At 43.1% G+C, this 25,106-nt stretch overlaps 1 protein-coding gene and 1 long non-coding RNA gene across 2 annotated transcripts in view; one reads left to right on the forward strand and one right to left on the reverse strand.

Moving 5' to 3' along the window:
* fbrsl1 (fibrosin-like 1) overlaps window positions 1–25,106 on the forward strand; it is a 744,464-nt gene that overhangs the window by 651,561 nt on the left and 67,797 nt on the right. Inside the window, 1 exon segment of the mRNA XM_034171080.1 lies at window positions 18,911–18,959. Within this exon segment, the coding sequence (XP_034026971.1) occupies window positions 18,911–18,959 (49 nt within the window).
* LOC117511118 lies at window positions 231–17,342 on the reverse strand. The gene is made up of 3 exons (XR_004560886.1): window positions 17,267–17,342; window positions 14,628–14,631; window positions 231–241 (listed from the first exon to the last, which is right to left on the reverse strand). It is a non-coding gene; the product is annotated as an uncharacterized LOC117511118 (long non-coding RNA).

Raw genomic sequence — 25,106 nt, forward strand, 5'->3', positions numbered from 1 at the left:
CAAAGAGCAAATTAAAAAAAAAATATATATATATATAAGTACATAGTAGCAAAAAAGAGATGATCTATATTATAAAGATCAATCTGAGATTTCTGATGTCCACCAAGGGTTGACGAGGATTCAAAATAAAATATATGTGATTCAGATTGTGACCCTGACTTTACCTGGATCTGGAATCCACAACACAATGCTATAATTGCTTACGGTTCCAGAATGGTCCGACTGATCAAGATGTTGCAATCTGATATTTAATTCACAAGCTGGCACAAAATATTGTCTTCCTGATCTTGGTTTTACATCATGGCATCGTATGTTTCTGCTGCAGAACCTGCATATTGATCCAGATCACTCTCAACGTCCAACACTAACATCCAACAATTCCTTTGTACAATAGCCACATGTGATTTAAATGTTGTCAGGGTCCATCAAGCAGATTTGAGATGATCCTCGAAATGGTGAAAATTTAACAAAAGATCCAGAATCGGGGTCTTGAGCCCGATCCACTCCAAAATTTAATGGAGTCTTCCATAGCCTAATATCTATCTGTGGTGAAAATTTTGTCTAAATTTGGGCAGTAGTTTTGACGTAATCCTTAATAGCCTGTAAAGTGAAATCCCTAGCCAGAATCCGGATCCGGATCACCTTCAAAAGTCAGTGGAGTCTTCCATGCCCTAATACCTATCTGTGGTGCAAATTTGGTGAGAATCTGTGAAGTAGTTTTGACGTAGTCTTTTAAATCCTATATAAAGTGAAATCTTGATCCAGATTCCGGAGTCTTCCATGTCCTAATATCTATCCGTGGTGAAAATTTCGGCAACATCCATGTAGTAGTTTTGACGTAATCCCGCTAACAGATTGACAAATAAATAAAGAAACTGCGATGGTTGTATTACGTCCTTGGCGGATGCAATAGTTGTGTATTTATTTTAGTAATTGCTAGGTTTTATGCTACCTGTTGTGGTGAGCCTATTGCAGTTTCTTACAGCTTGTTAAAATGATGTCAATAAGTGATTTTGATGTTTGAATTAAGAAAGAAGTTGACATGATAAGTGAATGGTTGGTATGCATGGTGGACTTCAAAAGTGCTGGTGGACGGATCATCACCACCTAGTGTTGCTTATATTTTGTGTATTTTTATTTTTTGTCCCACTGCTGTGCCGTCACACAAGCACCTCTGTGTCTCCATCTAACAAAAGTTGATTTTCTTTGGTCTCGTGGCAAGAATAGAATACATGGAGCACCACTGCATACTCAGGACACAAAAACGTATTCTTTTAAAGTTAGAGGGGGAAAAAGAACAATTATACATTTATTTAGTGGAAGGTATGTACTCTGTAAAATGCAGTGAATGATGAATTGTTAGGTAAACTATTACTTCCCTTCCACTTTGTTGACACGATTAGTCCTATCATATCGGCATTCAAATTTGATGCACGGAATCATTTCTTTTGCATATGTATTATCCCATAGTCATGTCTGCCACCTGCTGAATGGTTAACGCATGCTGGATTAATGATGGATTAGGAACAGGTGTGGTTGTCAATGAGACAGTTTATGCACTGAAATTATTAGTATTAAATCAATGAATTAGTATTAATTCAAAGAGGGAAACTGTTATTTTCTGAGTGTTTTACAGTAGTTAGTTTCTAAAACTCAAACAATACCTCCACACAACCCTGAGGAAAGGATTTTATATGAACTCAACTAAGGAAGAGAAAGAGAGTGAGAGACATTTTTGAGTGGCGTACAGAGTGAATGGGGTCCATGAAAGAGGGACCATTTCTACACAGAAATTTGCTAAATTAGAGAAACTGATATTTTCTGATTGTGTTAAAATGGCTGTTTTGTAAAACGCAAGTAACATAGTCCTACATCCATACAACACTATGTTTTTTTTTTTTTGTTTTTTTTGCAGGGTTACATTTACATGTTTTAAAATGATTTTCTGCCATGCACACAAGACTATTTACTTCCCTTTTGTGTGAAATGGGGCAAGTGTGACTGCCTCCAGTATGATCAACCCAGTCTCATGGCATCACGATAAGTAATCTATGGTTCATGCTCCCGTCACAAAAATGCAGTGCTTTTCGTGATCAGAGCACAAAATGTGTTAGAAATAGTAAAATTTGATTGGGTCAGAAATATTAAAATAAAATAAAGTAAAAAAAAAAACGCATCATGAAAATGCAAATCATTTCGTGACAGAAGCATGAAAAAAAGCCTGAGATTGGGCTGAGTATGATGCACGGCATTGTGGGTAAAGCACGATGGGTGTGCTATTCTTTTGGCTGAAGTCACCTCAGCTGTTTGACATCTGGATGAGTTAGGCACATTATCTTAAGCACAGCATGTGATATTGCAAAGCACACAGAGTAAATCTACGTTTTTATTGTTAGTCAGCTGACAAAAGTGTGACACACTGCTTGTCTTTGCTTTGCAGCCATTAGGCAATAAGGTCGTCCAAATGTGGTCCAGTTGCATTAATTTAATATCGTCTTATTGGTTTGACTGGTCATAAAAGCTGCATTGAGCTTCATTAGTAGGTAACTGCTACGGGTGCTGGAAAAAAATCGATTCATGTCCGAATCGCGATTCTTATTTATTACAATTCTGAATCAATCCAAAATGTCCAGGAATCGATTTTTAAAAAGCATTTTTTTTAAACATTTTCTTGCTTACCCGCTGCGTGTACTGTTTGTCAGGCAACGGCTTCCGTACTGCGGCATCCCCGCAAGGGGAGGGTCCGGCATGCTTCAAACATTCGTGAGCTGCAGCTTAGCGTGGCGGACAAAGAGCTAATTCAGTCTTTGCTGAAGGCAAATGTTTGGGCGCATTTTGGATTTTATTATTTGCTGTGTAAGAAGGAGCTTGACATGACTTATGCAGTGTGCAAAATCTGCAAAATGAAAGCTAAGTACTTTGGAAACACTTCAAATCCGCAAGCCCACATGCTACTCCATGACCCGGAGCTAAAAGAGGGGAGCAGCGGTATCTGCCGACTACTGACCAGCACTTCGCTAAACTGCCAGCCAACTCTGAACGAACAAAGCAGATAAGTAAATTTACATCTTTAATCACTTGATTAACCTTGTAAAGCTGCATTTTCTTAAACATAAACATTTTTAAGTAATATAACTATTTCTCAGAGCTTTTTGAATCGAAAATCGATTCTGAATCGAATCGTCACCCCAAGAATCGGAATCAAATTGAATCATGAGTTGTTGTACGATTCACATCCCTAGTAACTACATTGATATTTTGATTGAATTATGGAGCACATCAATATACTATCCAAAATTAAAAATGACTAAAATGCAACATGATAGAATTTACAGTTGAACAGTGGTACCTACTTTTTGTCTCACTCAGATGCTGGTTGTTCAAGGATGCAAGTTGGGGAAAAAATTGTGTGGACATGTCACTGGTATTTAGACTTTTATGCAGTTCATTTAACATTATTGTTTGATTACTTTACAGATTTCAAAGCTGAATCATTCCCAACTCTGGCTATGATGTATGTCAAAAGGATGCAGTGACAGTGGGTGTAGTGTAGGCTTGTTTATTGTCTGTGTTCTGTGGCATTATTTGTAAAGTGCTTTGAGCATCTGATGCAGATTGAAAAGCACTATATAAACGCAGTCCATTTTGTGTTCCTACTCTGAAACCAGAGATAAACCACTACCCAGTAGCTTCCTTACTTCCAGCTAACACTGGGAACAAACCATGTTCTTGTTCCTCCTCGTGGCTAAACATTACGACCCAGTTTGTGGTAAGTCTTACAAATCCTGCTTGTTGCAAGCACATCCTTATGACAGCATTTCCAAACCCGATAACCACCCGTACCAATCTTAGCCCTTTTAAAAGGGCAGCTGAGTGGTGAAGGCATTTCTAAAGTGGACTTCCTGAGCATTGGGTGTCCTGTCAAATCCTGCAGGGAGGCCTCAGGGACAAGCTTGGGTTACCACTGTCAGAAACCTGAAGCGAAAGTCAGATCCACTTAACGTGCCACTCCCCTTTCCAACATAACCTGGAGGCTTTGCAGGGCCGTGTCATCTTTATACTCCATGTATGTTTATAATGACAGTGTGGATCCTGTTCCTTTATGTGCTACACAGATGTGAGTGGGAACCAGCTCTGTTTGGCCCTGATCCTACCACCATTTCTGTTTCTCCCCAGTTATGAAGCATAGAAATTGGATTACCAATATACATACAAGGGTGTGATTCCAGCTGTGCGCTTCAAGACACTTTATTGGCATTGGTCCAGTCCACTCAGATGGAAATGGAATCTGATCTTTGCTGGAGAAGTAAACTGTGATGGACTGGCATCCCATCCAGGGGTGAGGTGTGGCATCTCATGGGCACTTCTTAGGACATCAAATCTGGCCATATTTTATTTTATCATTACAAATTGGCTCTGATTGTAATTCCATTACCATAGAATTGCCCTCATAAGCTTCACGCAATGGTATCTGGGAATAACCATTGGCCCACTGGACCTTGAGGCTTCTGTAGGACCTATTAAATCTTCTTCTAGTCATGAGAGGGCAGGCTACAAACAGCTGCAACAAAATAGTCTTGGCGAATCCTGCTTTGAAACAATACAAGCTGAAAGTAACACAGCAGCAGACGAGCACAGCATGCGCAAGTAAATTTTGATAATCAAACAAAAGTTCACAGAAAGCAACTTCAGGGTGAGCCAATGATAGTTTGATGACTTGGACAACATAGTGATATTTGACAAAATTCAAGACTACTGGACAGGAGTCATGAAAATTCAGTGAGGTATGTCTTCTATATATGTATGTCTTCTATAATACATTCCAATTCTAAAGTAGAACTCTACTAGTGTATACTAAAGTATATCTAAATATCTAAAAAAAAAAAAGAAAAGAAGAGTAGAGTAGACTTCATGACTGTAGTAGTAAATGTTTAGAACAACAGCAAACATGGACAAAAGACAAAAATGTAGACAGATAAGTTATCAATATTCCTGGTAAATATGTTTATATTGTATCAGTGGTTTATTTTTACATATTTATTTTTCCAGCGAGTGAGCTAGCCTAGCATACACTAGCATAACAGCGTGAAGGTTTTAAAGTACGAGGTCTGTTAGAAAAGTATTGGACCTTTTTATTTTTTGCAAAAACCTGATGGATTTGAATCACGTGTGCTTGCAGGAGCAAACCTTGAACCTTCGTGTGCATGCGTGAACTTTTTCACGCCTGTCGATTGCATCATTTTCTGGTAAGCAGCCTTTGTGTGAGGACATGTGTTGTGCGCTCGGCGGATTTTCATTACAAGGAAAAAGACGGAACGACTGGAGCAGCGCCGCATCAAATTTTGCCAGAAACTGGGCAACAGCCAGGTGGAAACCATTCGGATGATTCAGATGGCTTTCGGTGACTTTTCAGTCGTGTGACTATCCAAGAAATTGTGGAAGAGGTGGGCATGTCACAGCATGTCCTGTGAGACTTCAACACAGAGGCGCTTTTGCTTCGCCGTCAGCAGCAGCATGAATTTCACCACCACTCTTTTCATGGCCAAATCTTCTGTCACAGTGGAATGTACCGAAAAAGTGCTGATGTCCACCTCTTCCGCAATTTCTCGGAGAGTCACATGACGGTCCCGCATCACCACAGCGTTCACTTTGGAAATGATCTGGTCATTTCAGCATGTTGATGGCTGACCGGAGCGTGGCTCGCTCTCCACCGTTGTGCGGACGTCTTTAAACCAGTTGTACCGCTCCTTAATCTGTGTGATGCCAATAGCATCGTCACTGAAAGCCGTCTGAATCTTCTGAATGGTTTCCACCTGGTTCTTGCCCAGTTTCTGGCAAAATTTGATGCAGTCGCGCTGCTCCAGTCGTTCCGTCTTTTTCCTTGTAATGAAAATCTGCAGAGAGCATTGCACATGTCCTCACACAAAGGCTGCTTACCAGCAAATGACGCAATCGACAGGCGTGAAAAAGTTCACGCATGCGCAAGAAGGTTCAAGGTTTGCTCATGCAAGCACACGTGATCCAAATCCATCAGGTTTTTGCAAAAAATAAAAAGGTCCGATACTTTTCTAACAGACCTCGTAGAGCTGCAATGATTAATCGATTAATATGGTGACATATTACTGCTAACGTATCGACATTCCTCGTAAATGTGTTTATGATGTTCTATCAGTGGTCTGTGTTTGTTTATATGTTTAGTTTTCTAGCGAGTGAGCTAGCCTAGCCTACGCTAACATAACAGCAGTGAAGGAGAGCTGCAGTGATTAATTCATTAATATGGCAACACATTACTACACAATTTTTATATTATATCCCACTACCATTATATATTTTTATATTTTATACATTTTACATAACAGGAGTGAATGATGTTGAAAGTCATCAGCTGTATGAACAGCTGATGAACAATGTGTTCTTGGGGAAGTGAAGAAAATATCTTCTCATCTTTTGTGAAGCTTGACTGAGGTGTAGTTCAAGTCGAAAATTGTATATCACCTGCGAGCAAACGGAAGAATTCACAGCTACCGTTTGGATCAACCAAGATGACCGGATGATTCCAGCCATCAGTGCTTTCCAGCTTCACATGTCCTGTCATCCACCGCCTCTTTTTCACTCCAGCGTAAGACAAGTTGTAGTTCTGTAATTCCCCAAAGTTGACTTTCATGTTGATGGTTGGCATGCAAGCAGGACGCCAAGATTAAAATCCGTAATTCCCTTCGTTTGAGTTCAGCTGCTGTTGTAGTTTCGGGTGGATGTTGTTACTAAACCTTCATCAACAACTTCACACTCGCTTCACGTCATCCTGATAAACTGTAGCCCAGCGGGAGCTGAGCTGAAGAGGCCAGAGGTTGCAGGGACCTGGTGTGTGCACGGTGCAGGTTTTTGGAGGAGTTGGGATGCAGAAAGCGTTCCGCAGAGGCCGCTGTAGCGGAGTTGAAGTTGTTTTTTTTCCAGCTCCGAGTCAGCCCTGAACTCCCACTGGTATTAGCACAATATTTATTTGTGTTAGAGGGGAGGTGATTCATTTTACTGAAAATCACTGGCATGGTACGGGTGAGCTCTTTCTCTTGCTGTGCTTTTTTTATTTATTTTTTTTCTTTCTCTCATTAAAGGTGTCTGTGCTGAACCATCCACACATGTCCATGTGGTGCCGGCAATACCGCTTCTTATCTTTGCGTGCTGCAGCAGAAATCCTGTGCGTGGGCCGAGGCAAGGGGAAGGGTCAGCATTTTTTTTTTTTTTTTTTTATCACCACCGCTTTATTTCAGATCCTGATTCGTCCCACTTCCTTACCTCCATTGGAGTCCAAAGCACAGTACAATCTTAGGAGGGAAGTAGAAAGAAAGAAAGGAAGAACGGAAGCCGGCGTAGCCTGAGGTGGGCTGTGAGTCACCCAGACAATGTTCAGATGGAGTGAAGGAAGAAACAAAGTTCAGTAGGAGTTTCTATTGAGCGTTGCTCAAAGCCACCTTTCTCCTTAACAAGCTGCAGTGAGAGGTGGTTTGCCTACCAAGCTCGCCTGCAGCTCTCCGCAGGGCGATTATGTCACGGCGGGCCAGTCAGGATGATGCAGCAGAGGCTCCAACGAGGAATATTATTATTATCTCCTCCAGGATCCTCTCCACCGCAGCAACCGGACTGCACTGTGAGAGCTGCTTTGGTAATCTTCCTTTCTGTTATCCTGCCTCTCAGGCAACAATATCCAGAAACACTGTTTTTTTTTTTTGTGTTTGTTTGTTTACTTTAACCCACCCACACTGATACTGATGGTGGGGCGGGTTACATGGATACAAGAATGGTGATATTTCAGTGACCTGTCCCGTCATACCTTCTCACAGTGGCTCCTCCCAGGGGGAGGTTGGATTTGGTTTTGGCTGTTGACCAGCCAATCAGGAAGCAGTGAGCTGTGGCTTATAGGGCTATCTGCCATCACGGCTGCCAAGAAGCCTGGAGAGCCCGGGCTCGGAGAGTAATGACGAACAGCCCGCCTGATTCCAACGGGAGATTACCTGTGCTTCTTATCGCTGCTGGCACACATTCTGACATTAAAAAGGAAAGAAGGCCACGCCCTTTCCACAGTCCGCTCGGCTTTCTCATGCTCCTGTTGCCTTTATCTCTCATTCTCTGTCCTATTTCTCTGGTCTCATGTAGGACTTAATCAGAGTGCAGTGGCTGTGCTGCACTGACTCTTATCTCACTCCAAAAAAAAAAAAAAAGAAATCAGTCCTCCTCCTCCTCCCTCTCCTGGTGCCCCACCACCACCCATCCATCCCCCTATCCTACAAATTCTTCTGAGCCTGACCCAGTGAGCGAAACATGCACACTTTTATTCCGCTGAGCTCAGATCTGGATGTCGCATTAATTGAGTTAAATGGTTTGCGATGGTTGAGATGATTTGTCTGTCGGCTTTTATTGCCGCAATTTAGACTGTGCCTCATTGCATTACGCCACTTAATGAGAGTCCTTCGCAGCCGTTTTGTCTCCACTGGTATTAGCATGCACAGGTTCACTCCACCAGACAACGTGAAACACGCCGGACCTCATTTTCTGCAGATTGTTGTTGGTAATCAGCCCAAAGCATTTTATTTCCAGGTAAACGGTATTCACACTCCTCTTTCTGTTGTTGTTGTTGTTGTTGTTCTGCAGGCTGCAGGGTTAAGATTTTGATTTGTCACCTCCCTCCTCCATCCACCTTGCAGGGAGTGTGAGTCTGGATGCGCTCCGGTGAAATATGCCTCGTCCTTTTCCTTCATTTCTCGTTATCTGGTTAGAGCTGGCTGTGGGCCTGCTGCAGCGTTGATTTGTGACCCTCTCTGTCTGCGGCGGTGAGAGACTTTAATGCAATGCGTGCCTCTGCCCTTCTCCCTACTGATGAAACAGGCCCCTGCATTCCCCTGATAGACTGCTAATTTGTATACTAAACTGACAGGCAGCCGTGATAAGAGCAAGCAACTGCTGCACAGCCAGGAGACAGAGGGGAGAGAGGGGAGGGAGGGAGGTTTTTGTGTGTGATTGGGGAAGGAGGGTAATATTTTACACAGGCTGCCCTGCTCTCCTCTCTGCGTTCTTTTCCCTCTGTCTGTTGCTAAGGGCGAGCAGGAGTTGTCAACCCCGGGCCCTCTGTCACAGACACGCATGCATAATAGGTGGCTGCGAAAATGGCACTCGGGGCAAAGCATAACCAGATTTGTGCATGTGGACCGCGAGACGACTCCATTCTGCGCGGTCACCGCGGAATTCATTATCATCTTAATGATTCTTCAGTTGAGGCGAGTGTCTGTTGGTTGACAGTTGCGTGGGAGGTTTCTGCTCTCGTTCCCGTTGTATATTCCGTCGTGCTCGCTGGGGGTTTGCAGGCTCGCTGGCCCACACCTGTTCTGACAAGCATTCGGTGGCAGTGGTGAAGGCGGGTGGGAGGGGATTGGTACTCAGTTAGATGGTGGCTGTTTTCTGGCCTGGGAACATGCAGTGCCGCCGCGGCTGATAATAAACGACCGCTTGGGAGGTCATTAAGTTTCTGAAATAGTGGAGAGGACAAATGCAGGGGAGATGATTAATTTGGTGTCTCCTGTTGCAGTCTGGGAGCTGTAGGCCGACTGTGCACGGCTAACATGGCATTTATTCTTAAAGTAGCATTAGTGGCCGTCTAAGCTGTAAAGGTTGTCGGTGCTTGATGGCTGTGAGTGGGTGCTGATAGAAGTGTTTATCAAAGTTAGCTGCTCTCACATGAAAAGACAAATCAAGGCCACAGTTTGGCTTAACCTGATAACGATTTTTACTGATAATGCTTCTTAAAGCATTAATACTCATCTGTACATGTGTGGAGTCTCATCAGTGCCTGACTATTATTGATGGACTGACTTTTATTGACTCTGGGTGCTCCTCCTTCCTCCTGCTTCCTAAAACCTGCAGGTTAGGTGAATTGGAAACTTTTTAAATTCACCATAAGTGCGCATGCGAGTGTGAGTGAGTTTGTCTGTCTTTACGTGGCTCTGCGATGGACTGGCGTCCTGTCCAAGGTGTACCCCACCTCTTGCCCTGTGACTGCTGGGATGGGCTCCAGCCCAGCTGTGGCTCTTTACTGGAGTAAGCAAGTATAGAAAATGAATGAATGAAAAACAAAGTTCAGTGCGACGCACCCCAGTGGGCTTGCGCCCGATGCACAAGTGCGTTTCACATCCACCATTAAAATAGGGCTTTGGAGTATCTCATAAATTTGCAGAGAAAAGTGTCGTGGGTGACCTTTGCTCCATGGTTAGGGAAATGGCTTAAATAAATTAAATCAGCATTGCAGTGGATCTTCTGCAGTCCTTTCTACTTCTTGTGATTTTACAGTAGCTGGCATCCAGTGTATCTCCAGTCTCTACAGATAGAGAGTCTGCATATTTTAGTTGGCACAGTAGTGGGAGCGCACAGGTATGTGCAGTTACAACAAATTAGTTACACTCTGTGCCAGTTAGCCCTCTAATAATAAATTCCAATTGTTTTGGGTTTGCTACATGTTCTTCTGCTACCAACAACAAACATATCCCATCTCCTGCTATATTATTTCAAAATAAAAGCCTTCTGTTGGTTTAAGTTGTGTCCTGGACCAAATGCTATCCTGACAGAGTAAATTGTACTCTACAAAATTTGTTGTGTAGCTACAACTGTTGAAGGTCTAGGTGCTTGGGATATTTTGATGGCACTGGGATGTGCATGTAGGGGAATATGCTCCAAAGTGAGCTTCTGTGTCGCAGCATTACTGTGCTGTAACACTGCTTTAAAACCAGCATGAACCCTTTGTAGGGATGTCTGTCAGCAGCCTGGACGGTACTTGCACTCTAGGCATGAACTAAGTTGTAATACTAACACTGACTATTGCTAAATTTTATATTTTATATATATATTTCATCACTGCAGGACATAGGGAATGAAAAACGTCCACACTTTGCACTCAGATTGGTCTTCAAAACACAAAACGTCTGCAGTAGTTTAAAAACATGGGATTAGCGCCGCTTGAGTGTTGTCATCACACCTCGGAGCTCCATACCCTTGTGAGGTTGTAAAAACATCATGTCAACACGACACTATGTTATGACGTAATGTAATTTATATGGACCCCATGAACATTTATCACTATATTGACAACTAAAGTAAATTCAATTATGTTTAAAGTGTAGCAGCTGGGGCAGTGAGACATCAGATGTAATCAATAATTCCATTCAGTGTGATCCTGTCATCTAGACTAACCAATCTAGTCAGTGTTTGTGCACCGCACAATGGGCCATCTAGTGTTTTTATATAGAAACACAAAGCAGTAATGTATCAGATTTGATGTGTTTGTTGTATAACAATGCAGTGAAAGTGCACATTAGTTGCAGTCAGAAAATATCCTATTGGAAAATTTTCCTCATCAGTGATGGTTATCTGTGGCGCCATCTAGTGATTGGCCAGTTTGTCATTACCAAGTTTTATTTGCATGCACATCAGTACAACACAAAGTAAATACCACATGCAGGCTTGTCCAGTGACTTCATCTATCCCACACGTCACACTCATTTAGTTGTCAGAGAGATGGTACTTTGCTTTGAATTTTCATCTTGTTTACACATATTAAGTGCTTATATTATGTACATATCTGTTACTACAGTTCCTATAAAAATACACGTATAAGGTTTTATTTTGAAATATGAAATTTATGCCGGGGTGTCCCGCATCTCTTTTCAAAACTAGAGGTGAAATTTCTTTTCTCGTTTTAAACGTTGTCTGACCGTTGAAGCAACAGGTGAAGTCTCACCAGTCCCAGTTGCCATGTCTTTTGCTTGTGTCCTTCCTGAACAGTCAAGTTTTTGAGGACGGTCCACTCTGGGCGTCTTTGCTACATAGTGCCACACTTTATTGTATGGTTGTGAGAATGGGACACAAACCCCTGATCTAAGGTGATGGCTGGATGTTTTTGGTACTAGGTCTTTTTGGAGGAATTTTAGGGTACCACTGAAATGACGTTATGTCAAATGTACGGTTATTTATGGACACAAAGATGATCAAATGCATTGTGAAGGAACATCAGCTGCAACACTGTCACCATGTGGTGCGTTTCTCTTGTTATGATGTGGCATGCAGGTTCCTCAGTGTTGAGGGCCCTAGTAACTGGAGAAGGTAAATGTGATGTCCACATATGACCTGGCTCCAAGAGACAGATAGCAAATCCATCCCCACTTCTCAGAAGTAGTTGTCTGCCTCAGTGGTTGCCATCCATGCCATGCCCCGAAGCAGTTCAGTAATAAGGTGGATGTGACCCAAGCATATGCCCCTCGACCTGACCTGATCTATCTAAAGTTCAAAATATTTTCAGTGATTTAGCGATAGTTTTGTATCAGTCCCCTGTTCCATCTGAAGCAGGGTTACCAGTCCTGCTCTTGGAGATCACCTGCCCTGTGTGGTTTCCATGACTAATGTCTGTGACCAACAGCTGATTAGTCATGTCTGCTGTTTCGTAGCTCTTGACTAGCTGGGCATGAGGACACCCGTCCTTGTTGTAATTGGCAGTGGGTGGAGCAGGGAGTGTTGGAAAACCTGCTGGTCAGGTGATCTCCAGGAGTGACCCTTAGTTTAAAGCCAACTGGCTGTGAAAGTGACACGTAGGTCGTGTTGTGCTGAAGGCTGTCATAGTTTTCACAGCTCATTCATTGGTATTTCATAGTTCCATCAGTAGGCACTGACTGTTTATCAGTCTGTCAGCATGCAAAAGTTATTTTTCCATGTGCCAGCAATTTGATGTCATTGTTTTTCTTATTAAAGTGTGAAGCGGTAAAAAAAAGAACTTGTCCTCCACCACTTTTGTCAAGAGCGTAACATGTGCCAAATGATTCAGAACTAAATTGTAATTACTGGCTTTGCAGGCAGAAGCCCACAACAAAGCCTGCTAACAGGTTCTTTGTTTCACGCTACAGCTGTTGTGATAGCACTGCCAGATTGTAAAAACATTGTATCTTTGCGAGACAGAGGAAAGGGTTGCACCGGCTTTACAGAGGAGGGGATGAATGTATTAGGTTTTATGTAGTCTGGGTTTATCTAACCTCTGTCTGCGGCATTTGCTGGTGTTTGAAGATAATTTGCACAGCTTGGACGAATGCAGGACATGTAACAGAAGCTCTGTGATCAAAGGTAGATGGACGGCCCCGGGATCATTTGATATAAAGTGGGGGGGGGGGGGGGGGGGGGGTCGGTGGGTGCACGAGGCTCACGCGGAGAGAAATTGGTCTCTCAGCAGTCTTTACTAAATGAGGTTAATTGAATCTGGGTAATTGCTGACCTTCCTGTCTCAGTAAAATCACAGTCTTAACTGATCAATGCCTTTCATAAATTTAGGCCTGAAGGTCATTCAGTTGATTATTACCTTCACTTGCCGCACGTCTCTTCTCTTTGTGCAGAAATTAAGTGTGGAAGCATTTCTGTGCAAAAAAAAAAAGAAAAGAAAACGCAATTAAGCTTGTCTCAGGGTTTCTAAATTAATTAGCCTGCCATGCTGTTAAGTAAAAGAGACATGGATGTGGAAAATTTTGCAGAGCCCCCGCCCCACACACACACACACACACACACACACACACACACACACACACACTTCTTCGCTGTGACAGCCAATACATTCCTCCTCGCTGTAAACGTCTCACTTATTGCTAGCGAGGGCTTCTGCTCCGCCTCTGCAGCTCTACTATTATCTTGAGATTTATGTAGCCAATAAGTCACTGGTGTTGAGGGAAGTTGGGGGACTTTTTAAAGCAAACAGCAGTGTAATTTGTAATTTGGCATTCCCTAAATTTGGGAATTATGGTTCTGCGCACGGCCCTTTTGGGAGTTGGCGCTCTGTCGGTGGGTTTAGCGGCCCGCCTCGCTCCCCTGGCCTCCTGCACTTTCTGTCTTGCGTTCCATCTTTCCTTCTGCGTCTGTTGAGGAAATGTGAGGATTTCACAGCTGCTGAGAGCTGGGCCCCGGCTGGGCCCTCTGACCTCTTTCTTGCCACCCCTTCCCTCAGTCTCACTTGCTTTTTTTCGCCCTCCGTCTTTCCAGCAACCGCTTTCCGCAGGGAGCTCTTGTGTGGCTCAGAGGAAGCTGAATTATAAAGCATGGCTAATGAACAGAATAGGGAAGGAAAGCTGAGGCCTGCTGACGGCCCTCCAGAGAGGACCCCAAGCCCCTGAAACCCCAGGCTCAAATAGCAGACGGTCCCCACAAAGGTCAAGCATCCCGCGGTCCGCTCCATGGGCTTTTGGCTTCGAGGCAGTGTGGCTTGAATTTCCCCGCTTATTTTTTTTTAGTGGTTAAATTTTCCCATTTCCTTTGAAAAACCTGGCCTCTGCTCCTCTTTTTTCTCTCTGTGTGTCTGTGTCTTTCTCTTTATATATATTTTCCCTCTGTCTCGTCTTTCCCCATCTGTTTTTAATGGCAGCCAAGGTTCCCTCAACAAAGAGAGTGTGAAGAATTTGTTATACATGACCTCTGCGCACTACAACCGCAGGCCGTGCAGGCTGCCAGCAGCACGGCCTCGTGAAAAAAAAGAAAAAAGTCAACTTGACCGGTGAAACCCAGAACGTGTTTTTTTTTTTTTTAAAGAGCAGCTCGCCAAATCAGAGCCGTGCTTGGACATGCCTTTTTAAGAAGTTCTTTTGTAAGGCGGCCTTGTAATTGTGGATTATGAGACTGACTCATGCAGACTTGGCAGGTGCAAAACGCGGCGTTAAACATAAATATTGGTTGTTGATGTTTCTTGGAATGTAATACAAAGGTCTAGGGCATCTTGGCTCGCGGCTTGCGCGCCATTCTCTGTTCTCAGGAACACGTTGTGTCTACTTTCCTCCGTGGATAACCACTCTGGTCAAAATTGTTTTAACTGTAACAGGGAGTTGTGGCATGACCTGACCTGTTTGTTTTTTTTTTCTTTGTTGTCTATGTGACCCTGTGCCACACTGAGCGAGTCCATGAGCCGGCTCCTGTGTCCGTCTGACAAGCTTCATTTCATTCCGAGCTTATATTTTTCTTCTCAGGCCTCCGGGGCCATGATTCAAGGCTGAGGTTGCACTGCCGAGGCTTGGTTCTGAACCATTTCATGTTGTCCAAAGCTAACAAAGAGCCTGTGTTGTAGCCTGGCGCCCTCGTTCTGGGAGACTGAAAGAGGGCAACAACACGCAAGGCTCCTCCAGACTTTTCTCATTTCATGAAAGAAGCAAAAGGAAACAACAAAACCATCTTTTCTTTCAGTGCTTCTCTCATCAAAACAAAACTGAGATTTTGTATTTACAACCTGTAATTTAATTGAAAACTGTAATGTTGACCAGTCGTTCGTGGATATTGTTTTTCTTGTGCCTGAACTCATCACATTTGGACAATTATTTAATGGTGTGATGTGCACCTAAAGTAAAAATGCATCTTTGTTTACGTTTACACCTGTGTAGCACCTTGTGTTGAACTGAAGTACTAATAAGTATAGCCACTAGGGGGCAGATTATCATTAATTTATCTGTGGCTGACATCAAAGCATCTTGTCTTGTTCACTTGACATTACTGAGCAAAACGGAAGCTGTTGTCGTGTTAACATAGAATTTGGTATAGTGCATTAAAAGTCTAAATCACCTGAAAAGAAGCATTACGGCATGTGTGCATATTATATTTTTTTTACTCAGTTCCAGTGTATTTTTCACAATAGTTCCAAATGACAACAGCACATATGCACCCATATGTGGTCGCCTCAAGAAAAACACACTGAAAAAAAAACTGCACCAAGCATGTGTTTTTTTTTTCCCCCAGAGTGCGACATCTGTTTTTCCTGTAGCACCTCCGAGTGCTAAAAGTCAATATTCTCTGAACTTTTCAGAAGGGTACTAATATAGTCAATCCAGACAACCAAGAGAACTGGGGAATGTGGCTGTCTCTGTATATACCATGAGCTGTGAGCTTACTGTGTGACACACAATTCAATTCTCAGTTAAATTTATTTAATTGTCACTGAATCATAATATAATTTACATGAAGCTATGCACAAGTCATATCGATACCTTACCCACCCCATGAGCAAGTAGACTATTGAAAGGAAAAAACACCCAAAACATTTGTCTTTGCTGTCATACCAATCACAATGAAACTGTCGTGATAGAAACAGAAAGGCTCATGTATGGGAGCAGAATGGACGGACTCTATATGTTGCGAGTGAATGCTGTGCTTTTATTGTTGTACACATTGTTGGCTATGTACATATTGTTTCCATATAAACAAAATTCTCACATAGTGTTATTTGATGAAAATGTTGTGTACAGTGGCCCTTATTGTCGCACAGTGTTCATAGTCACAAACTTTAAGTGACTCCATGGATTAACAGTATGTTGGTTTCTCCATCCAGCATCCTGCACACTGAATAGTATGACAGAAGTGATGTCATAGGTGCTGGAATCAGATATGGTGGCGGTGTTGTGGATTCACGCATGGTTGCTTATCTGGATGCCTGTGTTGTATCAGCTCCACAACCTCTAAATAAAGAGGGCATTAACATGGCGAAATTGTGCAACCTGCTGCTGTGAGACTCCACCAACAATGATCACAGTTGACCTTTATCTTTCCTTTGGATGTATCCGTATGTCATTATGTTTGGTGCCAGGATAATGCAAACCAGTTTAGACTGTATTCTGGATATGTACCACATCATCAAATTTTAAAAGGATTGGCCAATGAGTAAAATGCAATTGTAAGCAAACTGTAAATTGTAGACATTGCAAAATCAAGAGTATTTTTTGGGGGGAATGCACAAAAAGGTTGTGAAGAGTTTTCAATATAAATGGAAGGACTTGCCATGTAAAAATTAGTGTATCTAATGCCTTACCCAAAATATTGTTGCAGTTTTACTGTTGCATTGGAACTTTTGTTCAATCCAATAATCTTGGATTATGGATTAACATTACGCTGCCTAGTCACTCTGATTGCCAGCCGCCATGTAGTGTCACTCATTGTTTGCATAAAATAGAGTTCAGGTCTCTTTTGGCCCTGCCGAGCTGGCGCCAGAGCGAGAGTTATCGCTTTCTGTTGCAAAAATGCCCACTTGATTGAAAATGAATGGCAAATCGCCGCTTTGCCTCTATCGCTTGCTGTCGCTTGTAGCTAATGTGACCACAGCTTAAGTATCTTTTTGAGCTACTTTATCAACATGGCGGCCTCTGTGAGGTGATCTGCTCCCATGTAGATATGAAGGGCTTGTTCTAAAGCTTATGAAAACACGTCAATTTGTTGTTGCAGGTACATAGATGGCTATGAATGCTATAATCCATTTATGCTGCATAAACATCCCTAAATCGTGCACACTGTTGCTTTAAAATAAGGTGTCATAAAAGCACTGAGTGGAACAATGACTTGATGGTGCTTCAACGTTTGTTAATGTTGACCTAAACTAACCACATCATTAAGTATATGAAGGAACTGCCTGTTAGCATTGGGTGGATCACAGTTTTGGACCTGTAGATGTTGATTTTGGCCCGTATCCTGTAACAGTTATCAGCATAATGTTTTTAAATGTTTCTGTGAGTAAACCGAGGTGCTTCTCTGTGTTTGGCTGTTTTTCAGATGGGGTTTACTACCTGTTGTGGTGTGAATAAAGTAAACTGTTGAGGGAATGGTTGCTTTGTGTTTGTTGCCGTTGTGGTCAGCACTGATAGTAGATATCGAGCACAGACAGACAAACACAGAGGAGAACAGTAACACAGTGGCAGTGAAGGAGAAAATGGGAGGTCTTGGAAAGAAGAGAACGTCCTCAAAACACTTGTGAAGAACTGATGTGGATGCCAAGGACGGCCATCTGTGTTTACCAAATTATTTGCTTTCTCTTTCTGTCTGTGTCTCTCGTGCACTCCCTCTGATTCACTGTTCATTCTTTACATATGCTCCCTTTGTGCCGCGTAAAATCCAAGCACGGCAGCTAAGGACACTCGGGCCCCTTTGGGGGGAACATATGCTCAGCTCGTACTGTGTTTTACAAATCTGCCGGACCCAGATGAAAGGAGCAAAAGCAAAGAGAATCTGTGCGTTTTAACAAAGGAGGAGGTGAAGGAGGACGTTCGTTGTTAATGTTCCCGGCACACTGCTGTGTTTTGCACAATGCCGGGTTTTGTCCCGATTTAATGTATCGTACTCTTTGTTTTTCGGAATGTCACGTTGAGCCAGCGGATATATATTTTTGCTGAAATGTGCACAGTGTTTTCATTTGATGGCACTTGCCAGAATCTCCATATCCATCTGAAGCACGGAGGAGAATTCCTGACAGTTTTTAGTCTCCACTATCACCTCACAGTCACACACCTTCCTCTTCTCCCGTTCACCGTCTTTCATATCAGCAAAATCCGCAGGGACTGTTTTTTCACCCAGTGAATGTTTTGTTGATGCCTTCAGCATATGAAGATGTTTCCTTTGTACGTGACATAATGATGTTGTCCTAAGAATAGAGCCAAATTCCATTCATATTCAGCGTTCTTGTAGATTAAAATCTGAAATCTGATTTCTCATGAGCGGGATGGTTGTGAGCCTTTGTGCTCTGATGCTGCAGAGCCGCTTCGCTCACTTCCTCAGTGTCTGTCAGCGTCTCTTTTGAGGGTGTTCAGGTGGCACAACACTGCCACCTAATGTTACCTCCACGCGAGCAATCCAGACAGGGACCATCAGGTGCAGAGGGAGCGCTCCTCTCGGGCTGGTGGGAGAACATAATTCTCTTGTCTGGCAACTTTTGTGGTCACATTAGCAGCTGACGAAGGTCTTTCCTGGACAGAACATCTGTTTTGAGCAATTATTATTATTATTATTATTATTATTATTACAGTATGTATGACCCATGTTTGACACTCATTCATCTGACCTCATGAAACCACTAACTCTCTGTCTGCTCTTCTTTTCCCAGGTGTCTGATGTAGGATCGGAGAAGCTGTTTTCACCCACCACACCCAAAGGTGAGACTGATTTATTTTTTCTCTCTGTCTCTCTCTCTCTCTTTCTGTCCTTGTGTCTGTCTCTCTCTCTCTGTTCTCCTTCCCTTCCTTTCATTATTCCTTCCATCACCCTCATTCATACGCATCACATCAACAACCGGGTGTGCAAATGAATCCAAATCTCATCTGCTCTAATCCTGAAGCTCCCATTCAGATTTAAATGTCAGCAGATGTAAACAGGGTCTGCTGACTACATATGCAGACTTTTTTTTTTTTTTTTGATCGGGTGTGAGATGGCGTTTCTTGGCTGACCCAGTCAAAGACTTAACCCTCCTACATATTGGTTCATTAGAGAGGATTTAGAGCCTTCCTGCCACATGCTCCCCACAAATGGGAACTTACCCTCAGGCAATACAAGCTATCTGACAGCAGGCCTGGACCATAATGTTTGCCAAAGGAAAGTGAGAGAAACAGCTTTGTCACCTCCCCCAAACAACAAATTCTCAGTGTGCTCACAAATGCACATATGTGGATTAGAAGGCCTTAGTTTCTTTGTTCATAATTCATTGTGATTTTTGTTTGTGTCCACATACTTGTAGTGTGTGTGTGTGTGTGTGTGTGTGTGTGTGTGTGTGTGTGTGTGTGTGTGTGTGTGTGTGTGTGGGTGTGTGTGTTGTCAAAGATGCCGTGCACAGATAGGACTGTGTCTGCAGCTCTAGATTTAGTAAACGCAATGATGTTTGCCAGGTCAGGGGAGGGAGAGAGGTGTCAAGTGGTGGACGTGGCGTGGTGTGGTGAGGCGAGGCTGGAATGGGAGGTGCGATCAGCCTCCCAGTGACAGATAGCAGCATGCGGACCATGTCCCCGCGGGACAGGAGCCGGGGAGCGGGACCCATTAACACATGCAGAGAGAGGAGGAGGCGTAGAACAGTGCAAAATGTGCATGCACTGTGGGGGCGGTATGTCTGCTGCATCAACTGGACTGTAAAAAATGTCATCAAAAACTGTAGTCAGGCATTTAAGCCCTCCTGCAAAGCACCAGTCTTTATCTTTAGTAATACTAAGCGCCAACCTCCAGTGCTAAAAAATGAAGCCTAAGCAGAAGTGACAAATGTTGCATGTCCTTGAATGACCGACTCCAGAGCATGTTTACAGCACATACAAACACGTTTATAGACTGGTGTAAAAACAGTTTTGATCTTTAGTTTCCCCGTTCATAACAAGTGTATGGGGCTACATTATTTCATAACTCAACAGTTTAAGCTATTTTAAGCCATAAAGGTCTGAATATTTAGCAGTGTGACACCCGTGTGCCAGAGTCAGGGCCCTGCTAGCAGTGACTGCTAACTGCAGTAGACCTGACCATGTTTGTACTTTCTGAACATTTTGTTACATCTATTTGAGATAATATGGCTTCCTGTGTGGTTAAACTTTTGTGCAGTGGAAATACTGCAGCAATGAATTCTTTAATGGTCCGGTATTGCATTTAATATTTAATTTATATGTTAGCATCAGGTTAGCACTAATTAGCAGGGAGATTGGTGACATAAGATCCACCGATGGTGGAGCCGTTATTAAGGCAACATGCTAGTCATACATTTTAATAGATGCAGTCATGTCACCCTTTATGAAAACCACTGCTCAGTCCACCTCATCATAATCAACCAAACCAATGTTAGCCTGTTAGTGTTAGCTTTGTTTGTTTGGTAACTGTGAAATGAGGGGGCTTGTTTGGGCTTCATTCTTCCCGCCCAGGTCTCACAGATCTTGCCCACGCTCCACCAGTTTACCTTTTACAGGTTGGCAAAGGGTTAGGTGGAGTCAGGCACAACCAAGATGGCAACACATAGAGCCGGCCTATTTGAACTTCAAACCAGCTCTTCGGAAAACCTATTGGTGACATCATTTTAGGGTTTGTCCAGCATATGTACAGTTTATGTGTGTGTGTGTGTGGTGGTTGATTATCTTATTATGGTGTATTAGTTAGCCTACAATTTGTTGGGCCACTCTTTGAGAACAGAATGTGAACGGCGGATTCCTTCTCAGACATGTATGAAGGTGTTGCTTGATTTAGTACAGTAGTGTTCCACTGGTGAGTGGAAAAGGAGTGAAGACATGCCTGCTGGCCGTGGGATGCAGATGACCTGTGCCCGCTCTCGACCTCATGAAACTAGTGTTCACAGTCACAACAGCTTCCAGACTTGTATGGTTTGGAAAACACAGAGACGGGTTCTTTCTCCATCTGCTCTCTTCTGGCCTGCAGAACTCCCGCGGTCAGGGAGCTGACATTTTCCTCCCTGCATGCCCGCAGAGAGCATGGTTGCACATAAACAGGAGCCCCATCGCACGCTCTAGCACTCGTTCAAAGTTGGCTCGCGCGTGGATGGCCTCGGTGTATCCAGGTTTTGGGATTAGGAGTGTGACATTAGAATGCAGACAGTCCAGTCGGGGTCTGTGCTGAGTGTCGCACAGATCAGCTGCATCCTCTGAGTGATGAACTGAGACTGTACAGAAATGTGCAGCTTGATGGCGTGATTGATGCCATCATCCCAGCACTGTCACTGGTCTCCTCTCATCACTCTAGCTAGGATAGTGTTTGTTTTTGGGCAAGATGGGTTGTTTTCTTCTTCTTCTTCTGTCTGTGTGTATATAACGCAGAGCAGCCCACAGGCTCTTTTCGTCTGCTTTCAAATGCAGCGTATGTGTCCCATTACCGGCCTCACTCACGGTCCTATGGGATCAATGAAAAGCCTGCTTTTCTCTGATCAACAGGCCTGTCGAGCTGTTGGCTGGGATACACTCAGACACGAGCGTGCACACGCCAACATTATGGCACACATAAATACGTATCGCTGTGATGATGCGCCACACGTACAATTCTCTGGATTATGACTGTTGCTGCTTTTACTTGTCTTTTACGTTTTTTTTTCTTTTTCTTTTCAGCATCCTGCTGGTTTCAGATCTTTATTTTGGTGAGCAGTTACGGGTACAAATGGTTGAGGTTGAGTCCAAATAGCACACATGCCCACATTCTGTCACGTTAATGAAATGGTTCAGGGTTAATAGAAGAGAAGAAAGACCAACATTGTAATCAGCAAAGGCAGAACACTGTAATTGTGCACACAGAACAGGGTTTTGGGTAAAACCCAGACTCCATTGCCTTCTTTCTCTCATGTTTACTCTTCGTCATCTCTGCATTTCCAGTCTGTTGATGGAGTCACAAGTGTTTGTAGAATGAGGCTTTTTTTTGATTATTTGTACAATTAATGTTTAGTAGTTTACTTCATGCGGTACAAGGGGTGTCCAAACTAGAAAGGCACTCAGACTGCAAGTTTCTCTGCTGAGGTCATAATTGGTCAACCATTATTATCTCCATCAAACAGAAGAGGGCAGTCATTATGATGACTTTATTTGTCCAGTAGGTCCTTGTGAGATCATAAAGGAACTGAAGCCTGTTGGTGCCGGTGCTTCACCTCTAATTCCATAGTGTGAAGCGAGCAAGAGTCTACAACTCCCCCTGGATGGGACTCCAGTCCAATGCAGGTTACTCGTCTTGGCTGGAGGAGTAACCAGTTCATCCAGGCTGTACCCAGTTACAGTCTGGATGAACTGGGACAATGCAAATAAACTGTGTTGTCCAAGGAGACAGATAGTGTGACCAGGAATCGATCCCTGGTCAACATACTGGTAGCCCGGCTCCTTAATTGGGCAGCGCAGTCTCGTTTGAGGGCGGCCGCTAAAGGGGTAAAATATGACACAATTTCTCTACTTCCAGGGACAGAAACATGGCACTTTCTCTGAGTTTTTGGGCAAATTACACGGAAACAAAGTGAAAATGCAAATAATAAATGATGATGCGTTGGAAAGTGGACATGTGTTGCGTGTTGTTTATGACCCGGAGCTTAAACGTGTCGAGGCGGTTGTGCAGGCGAGAGAACGTACCTACTCTGGTTAGCTGTGTAGGCTAACACTTACTGACACATCTTCTCCCATTTCCCTTGTCTTCCCTTCTCCACTGGGAACCAAAAAAAAAAAAAAAAAACGGCACTTTTTGTGACTGCTTTTGTGATTGCAGCCGAAAACAAAACAGTACATCATTTTCCCGTGTGAATTTACACTGTGTGTATATATTGCGCAACGGGACTAGTTGTCCTCATAAGTGGTTAAATCCCGTGATATTATGCAGGGTTCAAACGAGACTTTGCTGCCGTATTTACTGAGTTTGTCTTTTTAACATCGTTAGGCAAGATGCATTTAGATTATTGTGGTGTAATAGAAGCATGCCTCAAGTGGGTGTAACTGGAATAGAACCACCGGCCTTTAAAGTTAGCAATTCAACTTCTGCACCTGTTTACTAAAGATTACAGTATCTAGATTACAGTATCTATAAACACTTAGGACTTTGACAAAAAGGGAGATGAAACAATTTACTTAAGGTCCGTTGGACTCTAAAAGTCCTACATTGGGTGAAAAACCTCTTCCGTGACCACAATACCTCATAGAAATATATCGTATTGTCTTCAGTCTGGAGATGTAACTATAAAACTTAAAAAAAAAACTGCTAATCCTTAGATTTGAGAAGGCCGGTATTGCTTGATAATGAGCCCAGTTGTTGACTGAAGCAGTTGATTTAATAAGTGAAGTGCACATCTCAGGCCACACGGTGCATTATGGGTACGCTAAATTTTTCGGCTACCAATCTACATTCAAAGACGGCAGAAAGCGGCGAGGACTGCTATGATTTGGACCATTTCAACCGCTGGAAAGTTGATGATTTAAATTTTTTTGTAAGTGGATTGCCTGTTACAACCAGGACTGCGTGCTGCAGTAGACAGAAACGGAAAGAAGAGCTGGCTGCCTTTGTGTGCTGCATCGGTACAAAAACTACCATTGGTGCTGACATAGGAGGAAGAGAGAGCTGCTGTCGAAAATGACCAGTCCTTGTTGATAGTTGGAGGCAAACAAATTTCTGACCCTTGAAGGCAACTGACGGATGGTTAGTCTGAAACTGTGGATATTGCAGAATGTTTGCTAAGCAGGGCTGAGAAATCCCTACTCCACCGGCTTCGTAATGACTACAAGGAAGGTGGGTCTCACATATATCCTCTTTGGTGTCACGTTTGTTTTGATAGGTTGACAGATATGCAATGATATGTGCATGCATGCAGTTCATTTATAGAACATGTCAGTTTTACAATATTACACGCCACGTCATTCATGGCGCAACATTATAGTCATAAACTGATGCACGAAAACAGCGCCATCAACCACATTATAATTCGGCACGGTTTCAGGATATTGACAGAATAAATGTGTGCAAGAAACTTACAATTTTAGTCCGTCTTTTACATCCATCTGGATCTTTCTTTTCTGTGGGGAAATTGTGTAGAATGAACGGAGGTTTACAACCACATTTCTTCTTCTTTCCGTCTTTGGGTGGACTTGGCGGAGCTTTGCAGTCGTGTGTTTTCAGCCACCTTTCAAGCCTAGGAATTCCGTTTGAGCATTTGAAAACAGCACAACGGGCCCCTGTCATTATTGTATGCGTCGCTTAAGGCTTAAAGCCTTTGAAACAATCCCTGTAAGCCTTAACGTTCACAGTCCGCTAACGCTACCATATACAAAATTCAGTGGTAGCGGTGTGAGTTTGGTAGCTGGAATTTTTTACCCCATTTGACCCACACATGCCCAGATGCGTTCATCGCTTATTTCTGTCACTTGACTAAGTGTTTAGTTCCAGATACAAGCTAACATAGTATCTATCATAACAGAACATACATCGTGATCGTGTTTGAATGTTGTTACTGAAGGGCGGGCAGAAGTTGTGTTGAATGTCTGTCTGTGTTGGTGGTTATGAGGTAGGAAGGTACAGTAAAGGCCAAGCGTTATCTAACCACTATTGGTTTTTGTTTAGTTCCTGTCTTAAACCTCCTGCAAATTATTGATTTTTTTGGAGGATGGTATGTTTAAGTAAAAGCGCTGCGAAGGCTTGTGTTCGACTCAGGGCTACTGTTATCGAATTACAGGTCAGAGTTGAGCGTTGTCACTTGCTTGGAGGCGAATGAAGAGCTAAATGTAGCTGCTGAGCATGTATGGGGCACCTCCACAGTGCACGAGGAAAAAAACTTCACTTGTAGGTCTTCTGACTTTTCACAGTGCACCGCCTGT

Source organism: Thalassophryne amazonica, chromosome 5 (assembly GCF_902500255.1).
Source record: "Thalassophryne amazonica chromosome 5, fThaAma1.1, whole genome shotgun sequence".
Classification (NCBI taxonomy): domain Eukaryota; kingdom Metazoa; phylum Chordata; class Actinopteri; order Batrachoidiformes; family Batrachoididae; genus Thalassophryne; species Thalassophryne amazonica.